The sequence below is a fragment of the Bufo bufo genome, chromosome 7 (genome assembly GCF_905171765.1).
Source record: "Bufo bufo chromosome 7, aBufBuf1.1, whole genome shotgun sequence".
NCBI classification, from domain to species: Eukaryota; Metazoa; Chordata; class Amphibia; order Anura; family Bufonidae; genus Bufo; species Bufo bufo.
The window spans coordinates 8,381,565-8,396,236 of record NC_053395.1 but is presented as its reverse complement, the minus strand read 5'-3'; the positions used below and the strand labels follow the sequence as shown (position 1 = coordinate 8,396,236).

Here is a 14,672-nt window from a genome sequence, read left to right as displayed (position 1 = left end):
AGGACTGTGCGGGATAGCCAGTAATAAGGTCATGTGTCTTCCAAGAGCAACCAATTGACTTGTATACTCCCCACCCCAGTCCAGGAGGACTACTGATTCATGGAGCCACATGGAAAAAAATCTTACACATGTGTTGTATTGCACCTTGTATATACCTGTATTTACCAGTGTTACAGAATATACATATATATGTACCACCCCCCTCCCACATATAGAGACCCTGCTAGGTTATGTAAGATCACTCCAGGATCCTCCTCATCTTCATCTGACTCCCCCGGAGTGTCTGTGGGAAGTCCACCCATGTGGTCCAGGAAAATGCAGGATGTTGCGAGTCAGTTGTGTTGTAGCGTGCGTTAAGTCCGGCCTCTGCGCAGCCTGCAGAGTGGTACCAGAACCCTCCTCCCCAATACTCCGCACAGTTCTGAACGTGTCCATCCTGGTCCTTATCATAGGTGGAGAACATGTGTCCAACATGGAGGCTCAGGGCGTCCCCTGCAAAATGTACAGAAGACAAGTGACAGGGGAAACGTGTGTCCTAAATTTCATACATATTGGTGTGGGTGTCCCTTTAGATACCTGCTGCCCCCCAGGTATTGTTCCTGTCTTACCTGCTCCTCCGTCAGTAAATGCCCCTACATTCAGCCGGTATCCATCACTGTCAGGGTTCATGGCATGACGGGATAGACTGAAGTTCATGTACTGAGCTGAAACCCGCGCTCCTTCCAGCTCCACCCTCAGCTCCTACTCACCGCACATCGTCAGGTGGTAAATGTTCTGCAGCCCTGGTGCCAGTGGGAGAGATGAAAAGATATATAAATTCCCACACAAATCATGGCCACCAACATTCACTCTAAAAATGGGATAAAGCTGAGGACCGTCTCCCCCCCACCCCCCACCTCAGGGGCTGCTTGAGGGAACAAAGTTTTAAAGCATACCCCCAGCTACCGCCCACTGGAGCCAATCTGAATAAAACTTCTCATTAAGGTCCATACAGTCAGGTCCATAATTATTGGGACATCGACACAATTCTAACATTTCTGGCTCTATACACCACCACAATGGATTTGAAATGAAACGAACAAGATGTGCTTTACCTGCAGACCGTCAGCTGTAATTTGAGGGCATTTACATCCAAATCAGGTGAACGGTGTAGGAATTACAACAGTTTGCATATGTGCCTCCCACTTGTTAAGGAACCAAAAGTAATGGGACAGAGTAATAATCATAAATTACTCTTTCACTTTTTAATACTTGGTTGCAAATCCTTTGCAGTCAATTACAGCCTGAAGTCTAGAACACATAGACATCACCAGACGCTGGTTTCATCCCTGGTGATGCTCTGCCAGGCCTCTACTGCAACTGTCTTCAGTTCCTGCTTGTTCTTGGGGCATTTTCCTGTCAGTTTTGTCTTCAGCAAGTGAAAAGCTCAATCGGATTCAGGTCCGGTGATTGACTTGGCCATTGCATAACATTCCACTTCTTTCCCTTAAAAAACTCTTTGGTTGCTTTTGCAGTATGCTTTGGGTCATTGTCCATCTGCACTGAGAAGCAGTTCCATTGGCAGCCATACATGCCCACGCCATGACACTACCACCACCATGCTTCACTGATGAGGTGGTATGCTTAGGATCATGAGCAGTTCCTTTCCTTCTCCATACTCTTCTCTTCCCATCACTCTGGTACAAGTTGATCTTGGTCTCATCTGTCCATAGGATGTTGTTCCAGAACTGTGAAGGCTTTTTTAGATGTCGTTTGGCAAACTCTAATCTGGCCTTCCTGTTTTTGAGGCTCACCAATGGTTTCCATCTTGTGGTGAACCCTCTGTGTTCACTCTGGTGAAGTCTTCTCTTGATTGTTGACTTTGACACACATACACCTACCTCCTGGAGAGTGTTCTTGATCTGGCCAACTGTTGTGAAGGGTGTTTTCTTCACCAGGGAAAGAATTCTTCAGTCATCCACCACAGTTGTTTTCCGTGGTCTTCCGGGTCTTTTGGTGTTGCTGAGCTCACCGGTGCGTTCCTTCTTTTTAAGAATGTTCCAAACAGTTGTTTTGGCCAGGCCTAATGTTTTTGCTATCTCTCTGATGGGTTTGTTGTGTTTTTTTAGCCTAATGATGGCTTGCTTCACTGATAGTGACAGCTCTTTGGATCTCATCTTGAGAGCTGACAGCAACAGATTCCAAATGCAAATAGCAGACTGGAAATGACCTCTGGACCTTTTATCTGCTCATTGTAATTGGGATAATGAGGGAATAACACACACCTGGCCATGGAACAGCCGAGAAGACAATTGTCCCATTACTTTTGGTTCCTTAACAAGTGGGAGGCACAGATGCAAACTGCTGTAATTCCTGCACCGTTCATCTGATTTGGATGTGGTGTATAGAGCAAAAAATGTTAGAATTGTGTCAATGTCCCAATATTTATGGACTTGACTATCTCAGCTTCTAGGGAGAAATTCATTCCATGAAATTGACTTTTTATTCCATATTGTGGGCCTAAATACAGAATTAGAGCTAAGTTTAGAGGTTAAATTTACCGAGCCAGTACTCTCCATCCGCGTTCCCGAACCCATGGACGTAATCCTGCCAGGACTGGTTGAAATGCACGGAACCGTCCAGCCGCCTCTGGAACACCTGTTGGAATGTACAACTAGTACCTCATAATATAACATGCCCATAATGACCCAGCATCCCACTTACTGTCCAGACCATCCCACTGGTCGTCATGTCGCAGTACACCGGTAGGGGGCGGCGCGCTCCTCGTGGATGTATGATATATACACCACTCAAGGGTTGACTTCTGTCCCAGACATCCTGGCAGTCAGCAGGAAACCATTCTGCCTCAGACTTGTGCTGCGGAGCTGAGGACGGAGCAGTCAGAATAAATGAGGGTTGTGTGTTTTATAGAGTGCAATGAAGGTGGAGCACAATGGTCGCTACGAGACGTGGATTACTTATAACTAGAGATGAGCGAACTTCTGTTTTAAGTTCGGCGTCTAAAGTTCGGCTTCCGGTTAGCGGAGGATCCCGATATGGATTCCGAATTCCGTTGTGGTCCGTGGTAGCGGAATCAATAATCGGCCATTATTGATTCCGCTACCACGGACCACAACGGAATTCGGAATCCATATCGGGATCCTCCGCTAACCGGAAGCCGAACTTTAGACGCCGAACTTAAAACAGAAGTTCGCTCATCTCTACTTATAACCTAAGGGGGGCACAAACTTCTCTTTGTTCGAAGCTGATTACTGAAGAGAAGCATCACCCCTCTCTGCATGTATACATAACCGTATGTCGTGTCGGGTGTGTGTATACATCTATACATCTAGTGAGCATGCCCATGCATATAGTGGCGTTCATATGTAGCGAGCATGCGAATCTATGTCTGAATGTGTGTGCATGTATGTAATAACTGTTCGTGAGCACCGTATAGTAGTATTGTGCACTGTATGGCGCTATTATTTGATCACTGTATGGCACTGTTGGATTAACATTGTATTATGTGACCACTAACAGATATTAAACAAGTTCACAAGTAGAAAAAAAATCTCGACGGGCTCAGAGTGGGTTAAAAAATATTTAAATAAGCGACAATTACCTCAACAATCCCCCAGCGCTCCCATTCCAGCAGTTACTGGATTCCAATTAATCCCTCTCGTCCCTTCTTTACATCCAGCTCAGCCAGTCACTTGCCACAACGGCGACCCAACTCAGTGAGGGGCGAGCGGGCATCTCCTGGACAACCCCTTTAATATTTAAAGTGATGTTGCTACCCTAAAACACCAATTAACTACTGCATCATGGTGTGATCATAGCATCTGCTCCTCTGCCAGGGCAGTACAGGTCCCACTGTACGTGGTTCAGGTCACTTACCTGGTAGAGCATTGTTCCAGCTGCCGGTGACTTGTTGACACAACACAAGGAAGGTGATTATCTAAGAGACAATGAGATGGGATGGGTGGTAAATGTTCCATCAGCAAAGGCTCCACCTCTGTGACCACCAAACATTAGAATGTGTCCATCTATGCAGTAGTGGTCAATCAAGCCCCATAAAACTGCATGAGAGATGAAGGCACTTGGCTGTTTGTGGTGGAGCCCTATAGATAGATGCTAAGTGTTAACGGCTGGAATATCTCTTCCGATTTCCTCATAAATCACAAATTACCGAAGCTTCAGCTTATGTTGGACATAGAGTGTTGTGAGCAGACTCTGATCATTGGAGGAGACATTTATGGTGGAAGGACATGAACGAAAAATAAGCTACAAGATGAATGGAGAGAATAACAGGAACAGAATCAACAAACATTCCAGGTGCTGCACTTCTTCAAGGGCATGTCCTACTCTTCCAAAATGATCAGAGCAAAAGAAAGAGCAGAAGAACCCATCTATTATGGTGTAATTCACACACAGTGGTGATTGGGTTGTCCAACTAAGTTGCTCTTGGAAAAAAATGAATTCTACTGGATCAAAGTTGCTATCATTTTTCCACAAATCATGAAATTGAAAAATTTTGAGATCGGACATTCTGAAAAAACATGAATTATCTGACAGGGATGAGGTGAATCTTCCTTGTAGTGACTTGTGATTTTTCTAGCTCAGGAGAATCTGGAAAACACACGGAGGACTGAATCGTATAAGAAGGATGATCACTTACCTTCATGGCAGAAAGCTTGTCTCCAGGTTTTGTATGGGACTGATGTGATGAGATGTTGTGACTATATATAACCCCAGACACCAGGCAATTACAGGAACAGCATTGAGGGAAGGACATATGGGGGAAACCCAGCCATGGCATTGTCCCATCAGAAAGAGTCCATTGTACTAAGAATTGGTGAAGTTCTTACAGTTGTCTCAGGCTGGCTGTACCTTATCTCTTCCGAATCCCCTATACACCTACACTTTTATTTGGCCAAGTGTGTATTAGTTGTCAATGGGGAGAAAACTGCTACCAGATGCTTTTTGCAGCATCTTATCTCCTGGAAGAAAAAAAGGGATGGTTCAAGAATATTTTTGACTGATTCTTCTCTCTCCCAACATGAATAATCCAGTAGGGGTGAGGTGAATCTTCCTTGTAGTGACTTGTGATTTTTCTAGCTCAGGAGAATCTTTAAAACAGATGGAGGACCAAATCTGTTGAGGGAGAGTCGGCAGCTCGTCTATACACATTAGACCAGGCATCCTCAAACTGCGGCCCTCCAGCTGTTGTAGAACTACAACTCCCACAATGCCCTGCTGTAGGCTGATAGCTGTAGGCTGTTCGGGCATGCTGGGAGTTGTAATTTTGCAACAGCTGGAGGGCCACAGTTTGAGGATGCCTGCATTAGACTGTTGGCCAACCATACACATACTCTACTATCAGACTCCTTTGTCCTCTTTGGACTCCTCTGTATTCCAAGACTTTTTGGTCCCTTGAGACCCACATGCCCCCCATCCAGATAAGTATCTCCCTTCCAGACCCAACTGTTCCCCCTCCAGACTCCTCTGCCCCCCTCTACCTCTCCAGACTTCTTTGTCACCTTCAATCTCCTCTGTCCCCTATAGACCCTACTGTTATTAATCTAATGTGAATGGTCAACCTTAGTAATGTCCTTAGAGGTTGTTCTCCAATGATAATTTGCATTAGGAGACAATACAAGATTCTCACATAGAGACGAGAAGAGACCTGTCTAGAGCCTCCCCCAGGTCCATGGCCGTTTCCCCTAGATACCTGATAACATTGCTTTCTTCCACTTTCTGAATTAGTGAAGAAATGTTGAAAAACTGGAGAAATATCGACAAGGAGTTTATTCATCATTAACATCAATTTATTTATTTTATTTCCTCGCTTATATAGCGCTGACATATTCCGCAGCGCTGTACAGACGTGATCATCACTTGCTGTCCCCAGTGCGGCTCACAATCTAAGTTCTGGATGTCTGTGGAGTGTAGGAGAAAACCGGAGAACCTGGAGGAAACCCACACAAACATGGAGAGAACATACACAGTCCATGCAGATGTTGTCTTTGGTCAGATTCAAACCTAGAATCCCAGAGCTGCAAATCACCAGTGCTAACCACTGAGCTACCACTACCCTTTGAGGCACCGTGCTAACCACTGAGCTACCACTACCCTTTAAGCCACCCTGCTGCCCACCAGTGCTAACCACTGAGCCATCCATGCAAGGCTTCTTTAAAGAAAAATGTCAGTTTAGAACGAATCCACATTTGTTAGGTTTATCACCGGATACAGAGGGGGAGAGGTACTAAGCTAAAAACACCAGAATACTGGCTTCTGCCGGTCATGCTTTGCTTCACATTTATTTTGCGTGGCTTAGTGGAAAGGGGGAGTGGTTTACCATGAAATGGTGTTAGGATGCTCTGCTGCGCACCAAAAATGTGCCAAACTTTTGCTGCAAAATTCCTGTGGAAAGTAAGCTGACCAGTAGGTGGCACACCAACTCCACCCAGCCTGAGCCCCTGTGATGGATTTAGTGCTTTTTTAAACTGTCAAACTATTAGACAGAATTAGTAACTCTGCCCCAGTGTATTTTACTTATTGTTTTCCCCAAGGTTCCTCTTTTGTGGTTTTAAGTTTCAGACAAAGTCTTTGTTTTACGAAGAAAATCCTGGAATTTCCAGTAAGGAGACTCTTCCCCCCCCCCCCTTCCTCCCGCCCCATCATCTCAAGACTCTTTTGACTATATAATCACAATACTCTGTTTAAAATGAATACAATAATACATCATTCACAGATGTGATTGTCCAAGAGCTGGAAATTGCATCTGATTGAAGCCTTGTTGATGCTCATGATGGCACTAGTGGTGGATGTTGAGGGTCCTTGGCCTCAAGGTGATTGTCCTTCTCCACAGAAACCCAATGAGACATCAATAACTTAGACATTTACGGCGATCTTCATCTCAGATGCTTTCAGGGAGTAGTATTGTCCTTTCCATCCTGACCAAGTCATGCCTTTTGCATACTGGCTGGTTTTTCCCTTTAGATATAGTCCATTTAGGTTGGCGCTGTGACAGTCCTTGTACCAAGAGGCTCCTTGAAAACTGATGGCACAGTTACCTGAATATGTGTCTCTGTCATTGTCACGGGTGGAAAAATTCATCTCATTCTGAGTTCTCAGTGAATCTCCTGTTGAGTTTATAATAGACAAGAGAGTTAAGAAGATTTTATCACCCAGAGTCTCAATGATCAACTCTAAAATCTTGGGCTTAATAGTTTCTGTCTCTTATGTACTATCTTCCAGCATTGGAGAAGACTTTGTCCCTTTCCACAACCACTTCCTGAAAGGAATCCTGGACACAGGAGAGACCACCAAGTAATGCCACACTTACAGAGAGCAGAGCAACCTGGTGGCAAAGTGTAAGCACTGGAAACCATGGTGGGCTAAGTGGGTGGAAGCTCACAGGACCAAATGGGTTAGTAAAGTAGGGGCAGCAAGAACCTGTAATTCTGGGGTAAAGGAATAGACAGCAGAAAGAGTATGCTACTTAGGAAGTATAGGAGAAGCCTCCATTTTCATTGGGGTCCAAAGCAGAGGAACAATTAATCCCAAGGGCCCTGATACTTCCTGAAAATGGGGTCACTTACCAATTGGTTTGTTGGGGTCACCGTCTTTAAATGTTCCAATGTGCAGCTTGTACCCGTCCTCCTCTGGATCAATGGCGAACTGTGAGAGAGAGAAGGTATCATAGGTCCCGTATCTAGCATCATTCTCAAAATCTCCTAGGTCAACACGAAGATGATACGACCTCTTCTGGGTGAGTAGGTAAATGTTCTGCAAACCTGGAAACAATAAGCAGGAGAGATTGGGCTGAATTCCACTCTTAATGTACATAGTACAAGATTATATGGGATGATGAAGCATATTGTTACCCAGCCAGTATTCTCCGTTTGCCTTCCCAAACCCGTTCTTGTATTCTTTCCAGCCACGGTAGAAGTCCACACTACCATCAAACCTCTTCTGAAACACCTGGAGAAGAAGATATGACATTATTTTAAGGCAACGTTCGGGAGTCTCAGAAAGTTAGGAGTAGACGTAAAGGGACAACAGAAGACCAAGGACTACTTATTGAGATTGTTTTTCTATTTTAGGGGAATTATCTGTTAGTACCCACCGTCCAGGGTCCTCCAGCGCTGCTCATGTCACAATAAACAGGTACCGGAGGAGCGTTCGCACCACCAGGATATATCAGGTACACACCATCCGAGGTCAGACCCTGGGCAGCCATATCCGAGCAGTCGTGAGGGTGACAGGTATCTATGCAGCTGACGACTAGGAGGAGAGGACACAGGAGGAGGTCAGAGGGCTCCTTAGAATAGCTGCATCTGGAGATACTCTCATCTTGGTTATTCATCTATAAAAATGTCCCTTAATACATAACTCCAGTTATCTGGATGAAAGCTTCTGGAGGTCTAACATGATCACTCATGGATTATACCAAAGGAGACAACCCCGGTGTATGAACATGAGGTTCTCACAGCCCCACCTCTAGTAATAATAATAATAATCTTTATTTATATAGCGCCAACATATTCTGCAGCGCTTTACCTGTTAATTCTAGTAATACATTGACAGTATATAAATTGAGTGGAAAAAATCTATAATTTCTGCAAACAAAATGTTTCTCAGGACATCTCTAACTTTGTAAATCTCATATTAGATGAAAGTAATGACATCAGGGTGTCTTCAGTTAGAGCAGCCATGTTGAACTCACCATTAGCCTGGTTGAGGGGCGCAGAGGACACGGGACCAATCAGCAGCAGGAAGAGGGTGAAATTCAGCGACCGCTTCTAATTAGAGGAGAATTATGTGCATTTTAATACAGGTAACAATTGGCCGATAACTGAACTGATCTGTGAAGAATTATGTCGGATATAATTTTTCGAGCCTCATTCAGTGGTATCTCAGCTCATGTTTATCTCATATCCCAGCAATGAAGGTTCCACCAGGGTAACATTATAAGACCCCCTCCTCTCCTCTGCACTGCTCCGCACTTACCTTCATGTTCGCAGATACCTGCAGACTGGAGAAAGTGTTCAGGTCTCTGCTCTATAAAGAACTAGGTCAGACATCATCACACATGGACCTGGTCCAATATTAACTCCACTTCCTGGTAAATAAGAGTGAAGGTCGAGGACAAATAAATCTTACAAACCTGCCAGGAACAGACAGAACAACAGACAGAGGGCAGAAATGTGTCCTTACAGGAAAAATGCCCCATCTCGTCTGTAAAGGTACTTTCCCACTAGCGTTATTCTTTTCCGGTATTGAGTTCCGTCTTAGGGGCGCAATACCGGGAAAAAACGCATCAGTTTTGTTCTAATGCATTCTGAAGGGAAAGCAATCCGTTTAGTATGCATCAGGATGTCTTCCATTACGTCCCGTTTACGGTATTTGGCCAGAGGAAGCAGCATGCTGTGGTATTTTCTCCGGCCAGAATTCCGGAACACTTGCCGGATTTGGCATTAATTTCCATTGAAATGTATTAATGCCAAATCCGGTACCAAGTGTTCCGGAAATTGCCGCATTGACGGATCCGGTTTTCCGGTCTCCTCATGCGCAGACCTTTAAAAATGTGAAAAAAATAAATACCGGATCTGTTTTTCTGGATGACACTGGAGAGACGGATCCGGTATTTCAATGTATTTGTAAGACGGGTCCGGAAACAAATGATATCCGTTTGCATACGGTTTCCAGATCCAGCAGGCAGTTCCAGCAACGGAACTGCCTGCCGGAATCCAACAACGCAAGTGTGCAAGTACCCTTAGTTTTCCAACTAATATACAGGGAGTGCAGAATTATTAGGCAAGTTGTATTTTTGAGGATTCATTTTATTATTGAACAACAACCATGTTCTCAATGAACCCAAAAAACTCATTAATATCAAAGCTGAATATTTTTGGAAGTAGTTTTTCGTTTGTTTTTAGTTTTAGCTATTTTAGGGGGATATCTGTGTGTGCAGGTGACTATTACTGTGCATAATTATTAGGCAACTTAACAAAAAACAAATATATACCCATTTCAATTATTTATTTTTACCAGTGAAACCAATATAACATCTCAACATTCACAAATATACATTTCTGACATTCAAAAACAAAACAAAAACAAATCAGTGACCAATATAGCCACCTTTCTTTGCAAGGACACTCAAAAGCCTGCCATCCATGGATTCTGTCAGTGTTTTGATCTGTTCACCATCAACATTGCGTGCAGCAGCAACCACAGCCTCTCAGACACTGTTCAGAGAGGTGTACTGTTTTCCCTCCTTGTAAATCTCACATTTGATGATGGACCACAGGTTCTCAATGGGGTTCAGATCAGGTGAACAAGGAGGCCATGTCATTAGATTTTCTTCTTTTATACCCTTTCTTGCCAGCCACGCTGTGGAGTACTTGGACGCGTGTGATGGAGCATTGTCCTGCATGAAAATCATGTTTTTCTTGAAGGATGCAGACTTCTTCCTGTACCACTGCTTGAAGAAGGTGTCTTCCAGAAACTGGCAGTAGGACTGGGAGTTGAGCTTGACTCCATCCTCAACCCGAAAAGGCCCCACAAGCTCATCTTTGATGATACCAGCCCAAACCAGTACTCCACCTCCACCTTGCTGGCGTCTGAGTCGGACTGGAGCTCTCTGCCCTTTACCAATCCAGCCACGGGCCCATCCATCTGGCCCATCAAGACTCACTCTCATTTCATCAGTCCATAAAACCTTAGAAAAATCAGTCTTGAGATATTTCTTGGCCCAGTCTTGACGTTTCAGCTTGTGTGTCTTGTTCAGTGGTGGTCGTCTTTCAGCCTTTCTTACCTTGGCCATGTCTCTGAGTATTGCACACCTTGTGCTTTTGGGCACTCCAGTGATGTTGCAGCTCTGAAATATGGCCAAACTGGTGGCAAGTGGCATCTTGGCAGCTGCACGCTTGACTTTTCTCAGTTCATGGGCAGTTATTTTGCGCCTTGGTTTTTCCACACGCTTCTTGCGACCCTGTTGACTATTTTGAATGAAACGCTTGATTGTTCGATGATCACGCTTCAGAAGCTTTGCAATTTTAAGAGTGCTGCATCCCTCTGCAAGATATCTCACTATTTTTGACTTTTCTGAGCCTGTCAAGTCCTTCTTTTGACCCATTTTGCCAAAGGAAAGGAAGTTGCCAAATAATTATGCACACCTGATATAGGGTGTTGATGTCATTAGACCACACCCCTTCTCATTACAGAGATGCACATCACCTAATATGCTTAATTGGTAGTAGGCTTTCGAGCCTATACAGCTTGGAGTAAGACAACATGCATAAAGAGGATGATGTGGTCAAAATACTCATTTGCCTAATAATTCTGCACGCAGTGTATATCACTGACGTGTCTTCCATAGCTTCACTATTCTCCTGAAATCCCAGCATGCACGAGAATGAGGGATGAGGCACAGACTTACAGGATATAGCGCTGAGGAGGAGGAGGAGAGATGGAGGAGCTTCACAGAGAATGTCCACTGAGCTCTGAACCTGCAGCTACACAAGCAACGTATGAAAGAAAGCAGATCCTGACTATAAGAACATAATGACTCTAGAACCTCTCACAGATCCAGAAACGATTTCCCTCATAATAATATGGCCGCCTTTAGAATGAAGCTGTCTCAAGATCAGCAGATGAATGCAGGTCTGGCTCCTCTAATCCCTGGACTCAGCTGCTAAAGTTGGAGAAGCTCTCTCTGGTCGTTCATGTTCCATTTCCCCGTGCCCATTTAAAGCAATAATACAATATCTGGTCGTATCAAGACCTCTAGTGGGGGAACTGCTCTGTGCATCTATGCAGTGGCTTCATTTTGGCTCATAGAGGGGCTTATGATCAGGGATTCCTGTCTGTGACACCCATATACCCTAACAGGACATATCGACTGCTAATTTACCACCATCGATGTGGTCTCCTGAAGTCGAGGACCTTCACCATTGGCCTCATCATAAAGGATCTATCGTAGACAGATGTGAGATGTTATAAGTGGACGAGTATTGGGTAAAAGGTCTTGTGTTTGTGTATTAATTATTTGGAGATATTTGATTAATCGTCAGTGTATATCTAATCCTGAACATGAGCCACGATGCACAAGCATGCCCATGACATAGGCCAGAGACACACGACTATAGTGGAGGCGTCCATAGGTGTTCATCTGGTCTCGCAGTGTCTTACATTGTCCAAACTCTACAGATCTGTGTTTTGTTCTCTATATTTGTTTGGTCAGATCTGAGAACCTGGAACGATAACTCACCATCCAGAATGGAGGGATTACATAAGACAGGGTCTAATAATGCTTTATTAAGTAATCACAGCTCCCTCACAATGCTACATTGTTACAAACCTAATACCATCAGGACTAATAACACAGTAATCTGGTCCGCTCATATGTTATGCGGGAAGATTGTCGTCACAGTTGCTATTTGCTGCTTTCTCTAGATGTTGGGGAAATCTTCATCTCAGTCCTCTTCAGGGAATAGTAAGCCCCTTTCCATGAGGACCATACAACACTGGTGGCATACTCTGTGGTCACACCATTTTGATATTTCCCATTAGGATTGGCCCCATGACATTTGTTGTACCAGAAGGCTCCATGATAAATCACTACACAGTTACCGACATACATGTCTCTATCGTGGTCATGGGTCGAAAATTTGAACTGGTTATGGCCTAGTATAGAATTTCCTGTGAATGACAATGCAAAACCAATCACGTACAATTAGCCAAGCTGCCAACCCAGACATACAATCATATTCTTCAGTTATGGAACATGAACCTAAAACGGGTCACATCCACTTCCCGAATGTGTCCCCTGAATAGATCTACCAGTCTTTAGAATTCAGTCTCTTCAATTCGCCTCCCCACCCGACCCACCCAATATAAACAAAAAAAACAATTAACTACTGCATCATGGTGTGATCATAGCATCTGCTCCTCTACCAGGGCAGTACAGGTCCCACTGTATGTGGTTCAGGTCACTTACCTGGTAGAGCATTGTTCCAGCTGCCGGTGACTTGTTGACACAACACAAGGAAGGTGATTATCTAAGAGACAGTGAGATGGGATGGGTGGTAAATGTTCCATCAGCAAAGGCTCCACCACTGTGACCACCAAACATTAGAATGTGTCCATCTATGCACTAGTGGTCAATCAAGCCCCATAAAACTGCATGAGAGGTGAAGGCACTTGGCTGTTTGTGGTGGAGCCCTATAGATAGATGCTAAGTGTTAACGGCTGGAATATCTCTTCCGATTTCCTCATAAATCACAAATTACCGAAGCTTCAGCTTATGTTGGATATAGAGTGTTGTGAGAAGACTCTGATCATTGGAGGAGACATTTATGGTGGAAGGACATGAACGAAAAAGAAGCTACAAGATGAATGGAGAGAATAACAGGAATAGAATCAACAAACATTCCAGGTGCTGCACTTCTTCAAGGGCATGTCCTACTCTTCCAAAATGATCAGAGCAAAAGAAAGAGCAGAAGAACCCATCTATTATGGTGTAATTCACACACAGTGGTGATGTCACAACCAGACAGCCGAGAAGCTCTGACAGGAGCTTTCCAGATCCTCCTCCTTGAGTTTCTTTGTTTTGGTTAAGTTCCTCATCTCGTTAGTCTATCTCAGCTGTCATGCAGTTGGACTGATTGCTTCCCTTTAAGTTCCTCCCCATGATACATTAGGTTGCGGCTTATACAACTTCCTGGAGTGTGTGTGTATGCTGTTTCTATTTCTCAGTCCTCTGCAAGATAAGTGCTGTTCCTTTATTTGTGATTTTCTGTCTGCTGGATTTTCAGGTGACCCTGACTCCCTCCGTGTCTAGTGTAGGGAGCCGGTGGTCGTGTCCCCTCACTATTGTAGGGTCTTCAGGTATTAGATAGCTGAGGTACGTGGATATGCGCCCATCCACCTTTGGGGTGTTCGCATAGGCTGAGCAATTAGGGAGAGTGGCAGGTCTCATGCAGGGGTCTCCCTTTTGTTCCTTAGTTGTGGATCCAGTGAGTCATTAATTGTATTGCATTGTCTTGTTTCCTGTACACAATCCGTGACATTATAAGCCGCCTAAACCGTCTCAAGCATGGATCCGGTTTCACTTTTGGCTGAGCGCTTCCAGGGTTTTTTTTCATTGGAGGTAGCTGATCTCCGTAAGACTTTTTCTCAGTTTCAAGTGACCGGTTCAGCTTGCGTTCATGGAGTTTGTTCTGAGCCTAAGATCTCGCTCCCGGATACGTTCTCCGGGGGTAGTGAGTATTTTGTGCGTTTTAGAGAGGCTTGTAAACTCCATTTTCGCCTTCTTCCCCTTTCCTCTGGTGATGAGGAACGGAGGGTGGGGATCATTATATCGCTGCTCAGGGGTAACGCTCAATCCTGGGCCTTTTCGCTGCCGGAGGGGGCACGGCCCCTCTGTTCAGTGGATGAATTCTTTTTAGCCCTGGGTCAGATATATGATGATCCGGATCGTATTGCTCTGGCTGAGTCTTGACTACGTCTGTTATGCCAGGGTAAACAATCCGCAGAGATATACTGCTCAGAATTTCGGAGATGGGCAGCTGATACTGGTTGGAATGATGCTGCACTCCGAAGTCAATTTTGCCATGGTCTTTCAGAGGGATTGAAAGATGCATTTGCCTTTCATGAGAGACCTACCTCCTTGGATTCTGCTA

General features: G+C 44.6%; 1 protein-coding gene, 1 long non-coding RNA gene and 1 pseudogene across 2 annotated transcripts; 1 reads left to right on the top strand and 2 right to left on the bottom strand.

The window, feature by feature from the left end:
* Positions 1 to 226: 226 nt before the first annotated feature.
* LOC121007791 lies at positions 227 to 4,771 on the bottom strand (annotated as a pseudogene).
* Positions 561 to 6,152, top strand: LOC121007794. The gene is made up of 2 exons (XR_005780472.1): positions 561 to 590; positions 6,050 to 6,152. It is a non-coding gene; the product is annotated as an uncharacterized LOC121007794 (long non-coding RNA).
* LOC121007790 (microfibril-associated glycoprotein 4-like) lies at positions 5,785 to 9,077 on the bottom strand. The gene is made up of 6 exons (XM_040440000.1): positions 8,995 to 9,077; positions 8,711 to 8,786; positions 8,111 to 8,268; positions 7,869 to 7,965; positions 7,584 to 7,778; positions 5,785 to 7,124 (listed from the first exon to the last, which is right to left on the bottom strand). The coding sequence occupies exons 1-6, from the start codon at positions 8,998 to 9,000 to the stop codon at positions 6,874 to 6,876; spliced, it is 783 nt and encodes a 260-aa protein (XP_040295934.1). The 5' UTR covers positions 9,001 to 9,077; the 3' UTR covers positions 5,785 to 6,873.
* Between the last annotated feature and the right edge of the window lie 5,595 nt (positions 9,078 to 14,672).